Source organism: Callospermophilus lateralis, chromosome 11 (assembly GCF_048772815.1).
Source record: "Callospermophilus lateralis isolate mCalLat2 chromosome 11, mCalLat2.hap1, whole genome shotgun sequence".
NCBI classification, from domain to species: domain Eukaryota; kingdom Metazoa; phylum Chordata; class Mammalia; order Rodentia; family Sciuridae; genus Callospermophilus; species Callospermophilus lateralis.
The window spans coordinates 78,061,345-78,077,693 of record NC_135315.1 but is presented as its reverse complement, the minus strand read 5'-3'; the positions used below and the strand labels follow the sequence as shown (position 1 = coordinate 78,077,693).

Genomic DNA, 16,349 nt, shown 5'->3' with positions numbered 1-16,349 from the left:
GTTTGGGTGCTCAGTGGTCAGAGCAGCTGCCAGCCACCTTGGCAGATGACCAGCTGCACTCAGAGACCACAGACATGTTCTTACACATAGGTGAGAAACCCCATAGAAACTCCCAGAAACTTTTACATAATATTGAATGAATCCCTGGAGAGGGAACTAAGAGACACTGGAATTGGGCAATCAAGGCTAATGGGGCCTCATTTGTACCCAATAACTCCTGACCTGAGGACTACAGAAGCATCCCATGTAGGAAGGGAGAGCAATTAGCTGTCATTAACTGCTTGGTAGCTGGGCTCCTCACAAAGCCCAACAGGAAATTGCCTGGCTAGTGAAAGGAAGTCTTTTTTCTTGTCCAAATATTGCAAACCAAGGTGGGAAGAGGGGTCTGGAGTGTGAGGGGATGATGGCAAGAGCAGTGAAAAGTTCCTGTCTGTCATCCCATTCTGAAAAAGTGAGTCCTTAAAACCTAAGCAATTATAGTAATGGTGGTTGAGTCTTTGACACAAGTTAGACTTCAGATAAGAAAAGGTAGTACTTATGTGTTTCTTCCCTCCAGACTTATTCCCTCCTGTTAGAAGCTCACTATATCTCTGTAGTAGTACTGAGAAGATGAGAAAAGGGATTTTTTTTTTGTTGTTGTTGTTGTTTTTTAAGTCAGTAAGGCAACCTATCAGATCAAGGCAGCCATCTTTGAAATTTTGCTGAAAATCTGGAGGAATAGGGTTGTCTAAATTCATTTCCTCACTAGCCCAAAGGGCTATATTGAACAAGCTCAAGGCTCCCCTTCAGGAGTCCTTTATAGATCTACATAGATGTGATTAAAATTGTGAGCTGCCTGTCCAGAACTCAAATTGTTCTCTATCATGACAGCTGTATGGCCCTGAGCAGGTTGCATACCTTTCTCTGCCTTGGTTTCTCCATCTATAAAATAGTGATCCCACTTTATGCAGTAAGATCACCGTTGGTAGGTGCCGTGAAGTAATGTGTTCACTTTTACTAGCATGGTGCCCAATAGTGTCAGCACTCAATACATCTTGGTAAAATTTGTTTTGTTGTTTTGGTTTCTCTGACCTACTCTGTACATAGAACTAGGGGTGCCAGTTCAGACTCTATAAAAAGTACCAGAGATTATCCTCATAAATTTATAAAATACGTAGATTTATTTCTATGGTGTTAGATGCTGAGATCAACTTGTCAATGTGTTTGAGTTCTGGGGAAGGACAGGTTGCAGACCTGTCTTTCTATTATATCCTCACAGGGTCAAAAGGGGGCAAGTGGGTAGATTCCTTTAAAAGAGTGCTAATTCCATGCTCAGGACCTGATTATCTCCCCAAAGCCTCACCTTCAACTATTACCATGTTGGGGATTAGGATGTCAATGTGAATTTGAGGTGCCCATACACATTCAGTCCATCATGAGGGACAGTGAAAGGGACAGGACAGAAATTAAAAAGAAAAGGGAAGAGTGAGAGAAAGACAAGGATGCAGAATCATAAGAGTAATGTGTGTGGATCCCCCAGAATGGCCCACAGGGACATACTGGCTTTGGACCTGTCCAAATGACACCTCCTGTTGTCCTAATTTTGTGTCCTTTCCCCTCATCACTGTCATAGATGTTAGTGCATTTTTTATTGAGATGATAAGATTATTCTTCAGAGTCTAAAAACTTACTTTTGAGAGCTAGTTTTTTGAAGGAAAAAATAATTCACTATAACTCTTCCATAAACCAATTCTTTAAGTGTAAAAAATAATTAAGAACTTCTATGTCATATAATATTTCCTGAAAATTACTCCAATAGAACATATAATACCATTTTACCCATTCAAGTTTGATTATTTATTGGTACTGGGGATTGAACCCAGGAGCACTTCACCACTGAATGTCATTTCTAGCCCTTTTTATTTTTATTTTTATTTTTTTTAAATTTGAGACAAGATCTTGCTAAGTTGCTTAGGGCCCCACTAAATTGCTGAGGTTGGACTCCAACTAGTGATACACCTGCCTCATCTTTTCAAATCACTGGGATTTCAGGTGTGTGCCATCATGCCAGGGTCAGGTTTTTGTTGTTGTTACTTTGATAAATATTAAACACAGAGAAGTTGTACTTCATACCAGAGTTAAAACATGTCAGATACCTGCCAGTTTTTATTTTTATTTATGAGAGGTAATTACATAGATCTAAAATGACCTAATAATTCTTTAAAGATAGGGCTTCTAAAATAGTATTTTTTTAAAAAAAGATTTACTACTGAAGAGCTGTTTTTAAAAATGTTTTTATTAGTTGTTGATGGATCTTTATTTTATTTGTTTATTTATATGCAGTGCTGAGAATTGAACCCAGTGCCTCACACATGCTAGGCAAGCACTCTACCATTGAGCCACAACCCCAGCCCAAGAGCTATTTTATTCTTCAGTTGTGATATAACAAAAATCTGATGTGTGGCTTTCAGATCCTGATTACTTTCAGTATTACTTTCAGTATGTTTCTGAATTTCCATATTTTAATCCTACTTATTTAATCATCTTTAATTTGAGGATTTTCATGCATGAATGTAACTCAGAGAAAAGCTACTTAAATTTCTTTCTTTGGAAGATGTGAAGACTGGAATCTCATGAGTCAAAAATCTACTTGGTGGCAGCTCTGAAAATAAATATAAGGTTCCATTTTCCCTTATTACACCCTTATAAAATAAAATAACCCACCATAATAAGATAGTCTTCAGACTTGTAGAATTTTGTTTTTCAGGAAAGTAAAGGAAATATTTAAAAATATTAATTTCTGAGTAACAGATGTATCATTTGTTTTTTGTACATGGACTTGAAAATTAGAAAAAAATATTGTCCCAATTTCTCATTGGATATGTGTTCATTGTTAGAGTTATTTTAATTATATTCACTGATTATCCTAGAGGCAGAAAAATGGGTAGCCTAAGGCTTTGGACTTCGGACTTTGGAGAAATACAAGTTCTTAAACCCAAGCAATACAATTAGTGCAATTGCCTTCCCTCTACTGTAGAGGGCGACACACAATGCCATGAGGAGCATAAAACACCACAAAAGTAGTTTCAGTCAGGAAAACAATATGCATTAAGTCTCTGTTCCACTTCATATTTTTTAACCCTGAAAACTCATGGCTCTATTTAAAAACTGAGTTTATTACAATAGAATTTTGTCAATCTGTAAAGCAGAGTATTAAAAAGAAAACTATCCAAATACTAGTCAGTTAAAACATGAGAAGAAATGTAACTGTGTTTGTTATTGATCTAAAGCACAAATAATTTCTAAGACTGAATAAGAGGTGAAAAACATAACACAGACATTCAACTGGAATAGTTATTTTCTTATTATCTGAACTAATCATTTAATACTTTGAGCTTAAAGAAAAGAAACTAAGTATGTCATGGTGAGAGTAATGATGCTAACACTTATTTAGATCTGCCTGTAAGTCTTTGTGTCTGTAACAAACACTATATATAACATAATACATCATATACAAAATAAAAATATATATGTGTACCTTTATCTGAAATTATAGTTTGGAGCAAAAGCCACATAAAGAAGGAAGATAGGACCTATGTGAGAGGGATGTACAAGTCTTGAGAAAATACTAACCCTGTTAAGTCAGTATGTAAGAACAGAAGGCCACATAGCCCATCTCCTTTTCAGTCACTCACAGGCACTGGCTGCCTCCTGTAGTCCTTTTTTAAATTTTTTATTCTTTTTAGTTATACTGACAATAGAATGTATTTTAACATATTATGCAAACATGGAGTCTAACTTCCCATTCTTGTACATGATGTGGAGTTATGAATACTGGTCATGTATTCATATAGGAACATAGGAAAGTTATGTCCAACTCATTCTACTGTCTTTCCTACTCCCATCCCCATGAACTGCCACTCCCTTCCTGCAGTCCTTTTTATTTCTCCTTTAGTAAGAGCAAAGATTGTGACAATGCTTTAAAAAATGTGAAGAATGAGTGCTCAGTAAGATTTGTTAGGATGCACTTGAAAAATGCTGATGATGCATCATGTTTAATAACTTTAATTTTAAAAAATCAAGATTGTAGCTGTGCATGATTATAAATTGACTTCTTTGGAGTCTTACTTGTTTTACTTTCATACTTAATACAAATAATGACTGTCAGGTATTCCAAAATTTTAAAATAAAGTTTACTTTTATAAAAATTCCACATGAAAAATACTTTTCTGGAGGAAAAAAATGCATAGTTGCTTAAATGCATAGAGTGTGACTATTTATTAGTTAAACCTATTATCTGTTGGATAGGTAAATGTCTATTTTCTTCCTTACTAACACAACTTATAACTTGTTTTGCCTTTCTCTGCTTTTATTTTGATAAGTAAAGTTATACCTATTAGTATAGAAAAAGACCAGATCTGAAAAGTGACTTTTTGACTGGGAATTGATGAAAGTTTTATATGGTGTTAAGAGCAGTGAAAACAAGTGAAATGGCATAATTATGGGGAAAATAAGTCTATCTCAATTGCTTAAATATCTGGTTTGGATACTTTCTTATAACTTGAGTTAAAATAAATGAATGGTACTAAATGTTTGTTTTGTTATCACAACAAAAACATTTAGTCCAGCCATTTAAGTTGAATTCAGCTTTCCTATGACCACCTGAGTAATTTTGGTTGATTTACTTCAATTCACTAAATTTTGTTTTTATCACCAGTAAATTCTAAGTCAGTGCTTGACATAATGCTTGGTACCCAGGATATATTCATAAAATATTAGTTATCATTATTAATGTAACTATATTATTACTGACATTATCCATCTGGCCAAAAGATGTTTCATAAGCACCTTGTATAAAGTATGTAACAAATTAGGTGTGTTGGAGTAAAAGTGACTCTGGCTTTAAAGGATTCACAATCTAGGGGAGAAGGAATTATAAATAATTAATACTTGCTAATATCATGATTGAAGGTTCTTCAAATAATATGTATTTGAAGGCAAGGTGAATGGTTCTATCTAGGAAGAGCTCTCTGCTAAACTTCTAAGAATATGGTATTCTTCATGTGGTAAGGTAAAGATTACCTCGAAGCAGAACCAATAAGAGTGAGATGTGGAAGCATGATCAGGCTATTGTGAACAAAAAAGGACAAATGGAGTTAAAAGTGTATAGAAGCAACTAAAGATAAGTCTCCAAAATTAGATTAAAGCAATCTCACTGGTGTCCTATACCAAGAATAGTGGACTTCCTTTTATGGGCAATGGAAAATCATCTATTAATACTATTTATTTATATATTTATTTTTATGATCCTGGGATTCAAATCCAAGGCCTTATACAGGTTAGGCAAGCACTTTACTTAGGGGGTATACATCCAGCCCCATCAATCAATTTTAAGCAGGGAAACAAATAGGCCTTTTAGAGTGACCACCTCTGGAAACAGCATAGGCATTGTAATGTGGCTCCAACCTGGGGTGGTAGCCTCAGAAGAGAGGTGAGGGAATAGATTCACAACTCTTTTCTGAGAAACAATTAAAAATAGTTAGGAGTTGATTAGATTGGAGAATGAGGAAGAAGTAAATAGTGAGATCATATATACAGATGTCAATCATAGTATCATGAATATACATAAAATATTTAAAACAACCCAAATGTTAAATAATATATCATAATTCTATTTAGGTATTAAAAAAATTCATTCCAAAAATGATTTATTTATGAAAAATATTTAATAATATAGAAAATAGTTTTCATTTTAAGAAATATATTATGGACATTGGATTCAATTTAAGACAGGTTTAGATGTTGATTAGTGATTGGCAAGAGCAGATAGTACCCTTTTGCACAGAATCTGGTGAATGATATTTAAGTATTTCTAAGGATTCAGTTATCAACCTCTTATGACCTAAAAGAGGTTCTACTGAGAAATTGTCTAATCATATTTCAATATTAAGGTGCCAGAATTGAGCATGAACTATATTTCCAAATAATATTTCTTGGATAGAGCAGCACTCTACTGATTATTGAGTCTATGACAGGACCCTTCTGTTATTTTCCAACTGGTCAGAAAAGCTACCATGTTTTCAGAGAATCTAAATGTCACCACCAAAGTCCGCTCTGCCCAGTATCCCTTTCTTATTTCCCCGAGTTTTAGAAAGGGTGAAACTTCTCAAACCTGCCTGATCCAAGGAATCCCCAAGGGATATTTAAAAACCAACACAGAAAGACTGGTTCCCAAACGTTGCAGAACAGAATTCTTGAGATAAGATTCAGAATCTGGATTATTAACCAGTGATGCCAGGTGGAAAATGGGATGGGCCAAATTTGGGAGAATAAAAGATACTGAGTGCAGCAAGTAAGAATGCTGTCTGTGCACAGTGTTGTCATTGAGTTGCCAGTAATTTGTTGGAAAATTTCTGCCTCTCTGAAAAAGGCATATAGTGACACCCACGCCGCCACCTAACAAATGGTGCAGTCTAGGATACATGAGATAATGGGTGACAAGTGCTCCGGCAACTGGTAGAAAGAAATACAAGGTGATCTTATTATCTGGCACCCCCGTCATCACGGTCGTCATCATCAGGGTCATCATCTCTATTATCTCTCAAAATGTATACAAGATTTTAATTAGAGCACTGCTCCACTCCTAGAAGAAAATGGAGCCTTGTGTCCATGTTTGTGCATGGGGGTAGGAGTGATTTAGGGAAATGTTATGTTTGGTAACTGTATTCTTTTTTGTCTTTGCAAACACAGTACCAAGTCGCCTGAAAAAAAAAAAAAAAGGAAAATAAACAACAAAAGCAGCATTCTTCAGTCACTCCCTTTATCCACTAAGTGCTTCCTACCCATATGAGCCTAGAAACTATTCTAGGCATAGTCAGAAATACAATGACTATGGTGGGCCAACTGAAAATTCCTTTGGGGCTAATTTCTCAAATTTTACTGTTTAAATGTTACACTGAATTATTTTATCTCTGCAAAGAAATAGAGTTCACTCATGGTCTGCTTTCTTTTACTATTTCAAAAATGCTTTAAAAATCAGTTGAATATATTACTAATACTAACAAAAACCAACATTTACTGACATTTGATATGAACTAAACACTGTAGACCTGTCATCTTTTAAAAAAAATACAGAAATCAGAAGAGATAGACACTGTTACTATTCCTGCTTTATAGATGAGAAAATAGGTTAGAGAAGTTAAATAACTTGATCAAAGAAATATAGCTAATGAAATACTAAGTGTAGATTAAGCTTAGCTCACAGATGTTAAGTAATTTCTCCCCCTAAATTTATTGACATAGACACCCAAACCTTTGCAAGCTGTTGTATCTACTGCCCGATAAAAAAGTTATTCCCTGGGGATGTTGGACCTTCCCCATCCCCCCCAACCCTGCTTCTTTCCTTTTCCCTTTCTTTATTTTCTTTTTTGTTTTGAGGGTAGAGAATAAATCTATGCCATCTATTGCTGAGCATATATGGATGGAGGGTAGGACTTAGAGAGGGAAAAGATCTATTGATGCAGAGAATCCCTTTGGGAACCCCTAAGAAATCAGTTCTATTAGTGAAGTGAAGGACTCCTGCCTAGGGCATAGAGTCCTTCAGGCACTCATCAGTCTCTGCTGTTCTTTTCATGATTCATCTGTTGTGACCTGAGTGCTCAGGGCAGTAATACCAACCATCCAGGGTCCCAGGTCTGTGTGAGAAGTGAGGCAGATGGAGAATTTCAGGACTGGGGAGAAGCCAAGTTTGAGCTTTGCTGCTCACCTAGCTCTAGGACCACTCATTAAATACCAGCCTTTGTTTGCACATGGCTCTGTCAAATGGGGATCTCATGTTCTCCTTGTGGGAAGGCATACTCGGGGTCTTGCCATTCACTGCCTTCTTAGCTACCATTTCCAGGCATAGAACTCTCTATCCTTCAAACACTCTTTCTACAGATATTTCTGATGTCTAAGTATCCAGCACTTTCTAGTATGCCACCTTCTCTTTTATGATTCTTACTGCAGTACTGTTGGCCTTGTGGAAGTATTTCTAACATACCTGGCAAAAGAGATGAGAGGGGTATGGCAGTGGTTTTCTGGACATATTTTGGATGTTTGCATATTACACACTAAATTTCGTCCACATGGAAATCTCTTTTTCTATGTCTCCTCCTGGGTTTGCTCTTTTATTCATTCATCCATCTTGGGTGAAGGACTGTACTTAGACTCAGAAAACCCAGGTATAAAATACTTCTGAGCATTAGAAAATACCATTACCCTCCAGATATTTCTGAAACTTAAAAAGGTAAAATGTGCTCAAATGAATGACAAAGAACTTTAACTAAAGAATAGGGAGTTTATAAGTGAATGATTACATGAATAAAGTAAGGAGGGGAGGAAGAAAGAGAGGGAGGACAAATTGAGACAGGGTGAATTCTTTTTTCTAGAGACACAAGAAGCTACCCACAATGTTATTCAGCTTAGTGAGAAGAAGGGACCTGGGGAACAACTACAAGGTCTTAGGAGAACTTTAGCAGCATTAGAAGGAAAAGCAAGAACAGTAAAAGAAGAAATGTTTCCCAAATAGTCAAGGAGGAAAAAAGGACTGATCATGGAACTTAGGCTTCAGACCTGGGGAACAGGTAAGGTCTGTAAGATACCTCTGATGTCACTGATCATGCTTTGACTGTGCTAGGCTTGGTTTCCTTTCTTCCTTTCTTCATTATATTTTGAAAAAAAATCCAAATCTTGATAGTTATGGTATGTTTGTTCCTTCCAAAGGTCAAAACCTAAGCAGAAGAGTTAGGGTAGGTATCAGAATTCTGAAAATCTGGACAGACATTGTTTCCTGGCTGACTGTCACTCACCCACTTTGTGTGTAACCTTGGACAAGTTACTCGCACATCTTTAATCTTTTTTGTTGAAGTGGGGTGAATAATATTTTACTAACTTCAAGCTATTACATCAGCTAATTCATGTTGACAAATTTGGCAGGGTCTGATAAATGGTAGATGTTAGGGCTTACCAAAAAGTATGTGGGAAATCATCATAAACTAGCAGTAGGATTATGTTACTTAGTTATTGTTGATCCTCAAAGTAGTCATCTTTGGAAGCTATCCACTTTGTTTGAGTATTGCTGCCATTGCTGAACACATTTGGGAATTGCTTTAGTGACATTTTACAAGCTCTCCAAGAAAAAGAAAAATCTAACTGGTATACTTATAAACTTTACTTTTGCAGGCAGGCATTGTGACTCAGTGGAAGAGTGCTTGCCTCACTTGTGTGTTCAATTCTCAACAATGCATGTAAATAAATGAATAAAATAAAGTCCATCAACAACTATTTTTTTTTATTTTACTTTTAACCAGAAATAGTATTTCTAATATGATTATTATCCCTGTTCACCAGACATGTCACCAACCTAACCTAGATGAGGCTAAGTCTAGAATTGAAGCCACTCCCACTGGGTAAGAAAAGATTGAAGTGTTGAAAGTAGAACTTGGACTCTGAAGATAATGCTAAGATAGGAAGTCCTAAATTCTTTAGTCATGGAAACATGTGGAAAAAGCATATCCACAAGTTTTCCCAAGGGTCACTTTGATGCAATTGGCTTTGTCTGTATTCTGATCAGTGTGGTCATCTCTGGGAGATCTCTTTCCACCAGGTGCCATTTACTGGAACCCCTTCACAGTGGTGGATGGATGTAAAGGAGAAGGTGGCGTTGACTGAGGTCACTGGCTCAGGAGGGCCTACGAGTCCTCAAGGTTTCCAGAGAGAGGACAACAGTGGAAATTGACCTTGCATCTTGTTATGCCATTATTTCTCAGTGAATCTATTGAACTATTTTTGGACCAAGGCTTTAGCATTTTATTCTTTGAGGATTCTATACAATTTTCCTTTTGGCTGGCTTATCACCTCCCTTCAGAGAATTGTGTATCAACAATGAACCCTTGGTTGTAAGACAAGAAGCAGCTCTACTAACTTACACAAAAAACAATTTAGTGAAAAAATATCTTAGAAGAATCCCTTATTTCCTGGAATTTGTGCAGAACTGAAGGATAAAGTTTGAAGGCGTTGATATATTTTTACAGTGCTAAAAAGCCAAAAATCATGGGGGAAAATCCTGTGGCAAGTGCAAGATAGTGAGGTCCCAGCAACTGTTCTTAGATTCTCTATTGTTCTTCTTTAATAATGAAACTGCAAAGAAGGGATCAAATTGGTCTAGTTTGGTCTTGATACTTGGCTAAAAGATTAACAGGGCATCTGGCTTCACTTCCACCAGACTATAGAATAATGTGGTAATAAGTGCCTGCATTTTGGGGTCAGATTTGTGGATTCATATTCTAATTCTGCTGCTTATAGATGTTTCTCCTCAACAATTCATTTGACCTTTTGGAGCCTCAAGATCCTCAGTTTTTAAGTAGACATAACAATAATTACTGATGTAGAGATAATATTTATGAAAAATGAAGCAAGAAACATGGCACATAGTAAGCACTTGTTCATTGTTAGCTCTGCAGTTGTTAAGATTATCCAATGAAGACATTAAGTAACTTCCTAAAGGAAATTATGATACTCTCAGGGGAAAGATATGCTGATAGGCCAAAAAATGCATATTAATAATAGTAAGATAAGAGGCTTGGCCTGAATGCACAATTTATTTTGGCTATTTATTTCTCAGTAAACTGTCCTTTATGCTACTCAATTTCTTAGGGATATGGGATGTCACCTATTTATTAATGTATCCCTGGGAGCCCAGTACAAAAGCTATTTGACTAACTTTAAAAAAAATGTATTGATGTCTTCTTTATGCTTTAGTTCTCTACAGGGGACCATGACCTGTGACTTCTGGCTTACTCTCAAGTGTAGGAACCAAAACAAGGAATAATTTGCATTTTTATTTTCTTTGCTTAATAGTAATCTAGATGGACTATCATTGATTGAGTCACTTATTAATTGGTTTTACTTTTAGGGACACAGAATAATATGGAATTAGAGTATTTTCAGTCCTCTCAGTTTTCTGAGAATAATGTGTGAGTGGACGCTAGAATGAGTTGGATTTCTAAATTCCTCTGAAGGTCCATTATATGAACTTTTGGACACAAATCGGCACACACTGGCATTTATTAAAAGTACCTCAGCACCAGTTCCACCTCCATCCCAGCAAAGAGAAGTATCAGAAGGAGAACTTGAGGTCACCTCGAAAAAGCATCTTACTCTGTGGGAGGAGATGGAATTAAATCCTTCAAGATCAATGGAAGCTCACTGTTGAATTCTGCACAACTTACCCACTTGTAAAGTTACTGTCACTGTGATCAGGAGAGCCCAAAACCAGGTTCTGAGGAGCTAGGCTGAGTGTCACACATCCTGGCAGAATCAGTCAGGTAGAACTTCATGGATCCCACAGCTGATTCCTGTAGAGCCACTGTGGTGCAGATCTGCTGGATGCTTCTTCCCAACCAACATACTCACCACCCCACATTCTGTCCAGACCTTGGAGACCACTGAGCCTGTAGCAGGTACTGGCCTAAGTCCATCATCTCAGCCCCTATTCCAGTTCAGATATCATATACCATAAGCCTAGCAATTTGCCCCCAGGGACCATCCATGCCTTCCTTAGCACATCTTCAACAGCATCAGAGATGTTCCCTGACCTGGTTAAATCTGGCCTCTCCACCAACCTCATTACATCATATCACCCAATACAAAGAAGACATTATTCATGCAAAACTGAAAGTATGGCCATCCTTGGGATTCATTTTTTAAAAAAGTATATGTCTTTTCCCAGGTAAGAAGGTAGACATTGTAAAATTATAGGTTTTTGCTTCATTAAATCAATACAAAGAATCCTAGCTGTGCCATTATTAGCCATTTGACACTGGGGAAATTTTCTCTGAGCCTTTATTTCTTACCTACATACTGAAGATAATAGCAGACCTATCTTGGAAAGCCGTTTAAGGATTAAATGAGAAGGATAAGCAACAAGCCTAGCATCTGGCACATGGTAGCAATTAAAAAAATACAACAACCCAATTCTTGAATAAATGTATTCTTGAATACACTATGACACTTCCTCTAGTGAATTTTAGAGAGAAATGGATTACCTTTAGAATGAGAAGCTCAACATAAGTAACAATGGCGTAAACAGCTGCATTTCTCTCAAAGTCATTTTACTTTATTAACTTGTTCCTTACTCTCTGTGTTCATAAGAAACTAGCTATGTGTGCACAAAATGTCTGCCTGTTTCTGTGGCCAGTTCTTTCCTACATGTTTAAATTCCTAATTGTGCACACAATCTTAGTCATTATATTTTCATGTGCAAGCAATTAAGACTCATTTAACAGCCCTCCCTCTGGAAGGTTTTGTTCTCCATCTGCCACAAATCAGATTCCTTAGGAACATGTTTGATTTTGAAACAATGTGAAAGTATTGTTCATTTTGTTTGAGTTTCATTTATGTACCATTTTTTAAAATGATGTAAATGGATAGCCACAGAAAACTCCACAGCTGGTCAAAACAAGACATCAAAGAAACCATGGAAATGAAGCAAGATTTTTTCAAAAAGCTAATATACTAGACAAAGAAAAAAAAACATAGTCTGATAAACATTCCTCACACATTTTGCCCATAACTATTTACTTTACAACAGATTTTAAATAAGAGGAAACAGGAATGCATCCCATTTCCTACTTTGAATCTAAGTTATCTTGAGCTCCCAGCAATTACACATAAAGAGAAAGAGTCAAAGAAGCCAAAAGTAGGAAAACATAAAATGATTAAATTAGTAATTTTTTCCCAATAAATATAGTACAAAACTAGAGGTTTGAACACTCATAACCTCAGAAGAATTCAACATTTTTGTATGATGTTTTGTTCATTTAAAAGTCAATTAAATGAGAGTTCTTTGTGAACATGTAAAGTCCAATGAACTTTATAACAGGACATAGAGCCAATGCTTCCTCAGACTAAGGAGGGAGAAGAATTTCCAGGTGAAGGACACAAATACGTATGAGGAACTGGTAACTCTGAAACTCAGCAAAAATTTAAAAAGATGAGGATTAGTTTTTCTTGGAGGTTTTTAAAATTAAATATTATGAGTTGGTGATAGGGTCCAAACAAATCATGGAGTTTTGTCTGCTTACATTTCTCATTGTTTAGGCACTTGAAAAAAAAAAAACTCACCAACCCAGCTAATGCAGAAAATCTCCACTAACGTATCAATTGGATATTTTGTCCACCAGCTTCCTAAGGCTTTAATAAGCTGCAATGTTTTGATATCATTGGATGAAAGGTTCTGTTAAAGTTCAAAGTATTGTTGTTATTTTGGGCAGTCACACCTGCGTTTTTAAAATGCCTTTGTATAAAATATTGCCCAATCTGCTTTCAAGTCAGACCTTCAAAGAAAGGTAGACATGTGACAGATCCCCTTAGGTGGTACCCTGAAAAGAAAAAAGGAAAGCAAAGAAAGCCATCCCCACCCACCATCTCTGTTTGCCACCATCAGTTGGCACCTGAGAAAAGCACATGTCTGCTGGAGAGCCAAAGCCCGCACAGAAGGTCTTCTGGAGGATTGTGCGTTAAGGGCTCCAAAGTAGTTGTTAAGTCAATGGAAGGGAAATAGAAATGAAGGGGACTGTACTTTTCACTAACAGTGAATATTTTATTAAAAAGCAACTACTCTTTTAGGAGCAGCTAAGCTCAGAATCACAGACCCAGGATGCCTGCTATTAAAGGAGTTAGTTCTATGCTAGGGTATAATTAAGGGTCAAATGAATGGTGCACTAAGCACTTAGGGTAGTGGTTCATAAACTTGTCTGTTCATTAGAATCACCTGGGGACTTTTAAAAATTCCAGACAGTGAAAGGAAAAAAAAAATATTAGAGGGTCAGAGACCAGTTAGGATAATAGCAATGTCCAAGCATATGGTGTAATAAAGGTGCTACACTAGCAAAACATCTAAATAGAAGGAATAAAAGAAAGAGATGGCTTCAAAAGATAAAAGAACAAATGTGTAGGCTTTACAAACTGTTGTCTGACTTTGCTGAATGGATGTAAAGTTTTTCTGACAATATATGATACCTTATTATAGTGTGTGTGTGTGTGTGTGTGTGTGTGTGTGTGTGTGTGTAAATGGATAAATGGATTTCAATGTAAAATTTTAAACTGGTTTTTCTCAGTACCTACAGTAGATTACCTACATTTCTCTTAGGAAAAGTTTCTCATATATTGAATATTCTAGAAAACTAAGACTTATAATCATTTTAACCATTTGGGAAGAAAATGTTTGAAAGGCGCATTCTTAACCTCTTGAAAGAGCACATTAAGTGGAATAAAAATCATTTTTGGTGGCTCTGGTCATCATTATGAACATCTGCTTCTCTACTTTTCTGTAATTTACAGATGTGCTTAGGAAATAATAATGATCTATGGAGGATCTATTTGTCCCTGTAGTAAACAGCACCAGGCTTGACTCTTCTGGATTCTCTCCACCTACTTACTGGTTTTCAGTAGTAGAACACTTGCCTATGATGGGCAAGGCCCTAGGTTTGATTCCCACCACTGTAAAACTTAAAAAAAAAAGAAAAAAAGAAAAATTTTGTAAAGTTCCCTAAATCTTGTTGTACTTTAAATTCTCATCTGACCCTCCCATATTGTCTTGTCCCCTTTTGTGTGACTACAATACAATACCACATACTGGGTAATTTATAAAGAACAGAAAGTTATTTTTCCAAAATTCTGTAGGCTGGGAAGTCCAAGATCAAGGCATATGATCTTGATTACATGAGGGCCTGTTGCTACATTCTCACATAGCAGAAAGGAGAAGGGAGAGAGAAAAACTCCCTCTGCAAGCTCTGTGAGAGGTGCCTCATTCCATTCCCAAGGACACTATGGCTTAGACACATTTTAAAGCCCACCTCCTACTAGCATCATCTTGGTAAGGCATGAATTTGGTGGGAACATTTAATCAATATTGTCCAGTGGTCACTTCGTCCAGCCTTATCGTTGTCTTTTCTGACTTAATGCTGTTTTCTTCTTGGACAGCTATATTGCCAAATCATTGCTGTGAGCATAAAATGAAAGCTAACTAATTCAAAATAAAAGCAGAATTTGGGGCCAATCCATCTCTGAAATAGAGCTGTAGGACCCTGAAGGCACATAGTGAATACATTTTAAATGCACTTGCTTGGCTCCTCTGAATTCTCTTCATCTCCTTACTGGTTTCCAGAAGTATAAATCCTTGGATAATTAAATCTCTAGATAAGATGATTGTACACTTTTAGAGCTAATAAGATTAATATTGATTTATCATCAACCAATCCATGAAAGCATGTTTAGTCTTGTGTACTGGGTGTCAGGAAAATAAAAATAAATGAGTTGTAGGCCCACCCCCAAGAACTTGATATAATTGTACATATGAAAAGGAAATAAAATATATTAGGTAGTCCCAGACTGGGCCAAGAGAAGAAATGTCGTTAGAATTCTGAGATGGAGACCAAACTTGTATAATAAGCAATGCAAGTCCCAGAAACCCTTCAGAAATTTCTGAAGGGCCTTAACCACTCTTCAGACACCTGGACAGACTGTAATGGAGCCATGATGGTTGGAGACTCAGCTGCAGAACTCTTTAGTGGATTCTTGTATTCTAGCAAACTGGTCCTTTCCAGCCATGATCATTTACTATTGCAAAAGTGAGGCAATCACTTGTGATTGTAAACATTTTTTTTTTCATTTTGCATCTACCACCTGGTTTCTGGAAGTCATAGCAAGAGCAATGACCTCAGGTTTTAGAGACCAGAGCTATAATCCCAACTCTGCCACTAACTTCTGGTCAGTAATTTAACTTGATTTTTCATCTGTAAAAAGAAGATGTTAGATTAAATGAGGATCTAACTAGCTATCTCATAATATTTCCTTATTTTTTAAATGCATGCTTCTAATTAATTGCCTTTGTTTATATTCCCTTAAGAAGTGAATGAAAGATATGCCAAGTCAATGAATTCCACCTTTCCCAGTATGGATCTTCAGGGGGGTATCCTTGACACCATTTGTTATTTTGAGTTTTCAACAAAGAGTTAAAAGGAAATTCTGACTCCCCTGGCTAGTCATCCTCTCCAGTTGGCAAAAGTCTTCATGTGGACTTGATGGTTGCCCAGAGCAACAAAATATTAGGGACAGAAACACATTTAAGGACTCAACTTCCCAAGTGACTCAGAGCTGAGAGACCTTTTCCAGCTCAACTGGAGCCCATACTTAGCTGGAGTGGGTATTTGTTTATGCCTGTCTGCACTTCTCCTTTCACTTGAAGCTCTCTATTATTTTCCTTGCTAAAATACAGAAGCCAACCTCAAAACCTACATAGAAGGGTTAAATAATTAGAAAGCACTCTT

At 36.6% G+C, this 16,349-nt stretch overlaps 1 protein-coding gene across 1 annotated transcript in view; it reads left to right on the top strand.

The window, feature by feature from the left end:
• LOC143410620 (3',5'-cyclic-AMP phosphodiesterase 4D-like) overlaps positions 1–16,349 on the top strand; it is a 269,804-nt gene that overhangs the window by 38,492 nt on the left and 214,963 nt on the right. The window contains exon 5 of the mRNA XM_076871442.2: positions 14,794–14,822. Coding sequence (XP_076727557.1) covers positions 14,794–14,822 — 29 coding nt within the window. The remainder of the gene's footprint in view (positions 1–14,793; positions 14,823–16,349) is intronic.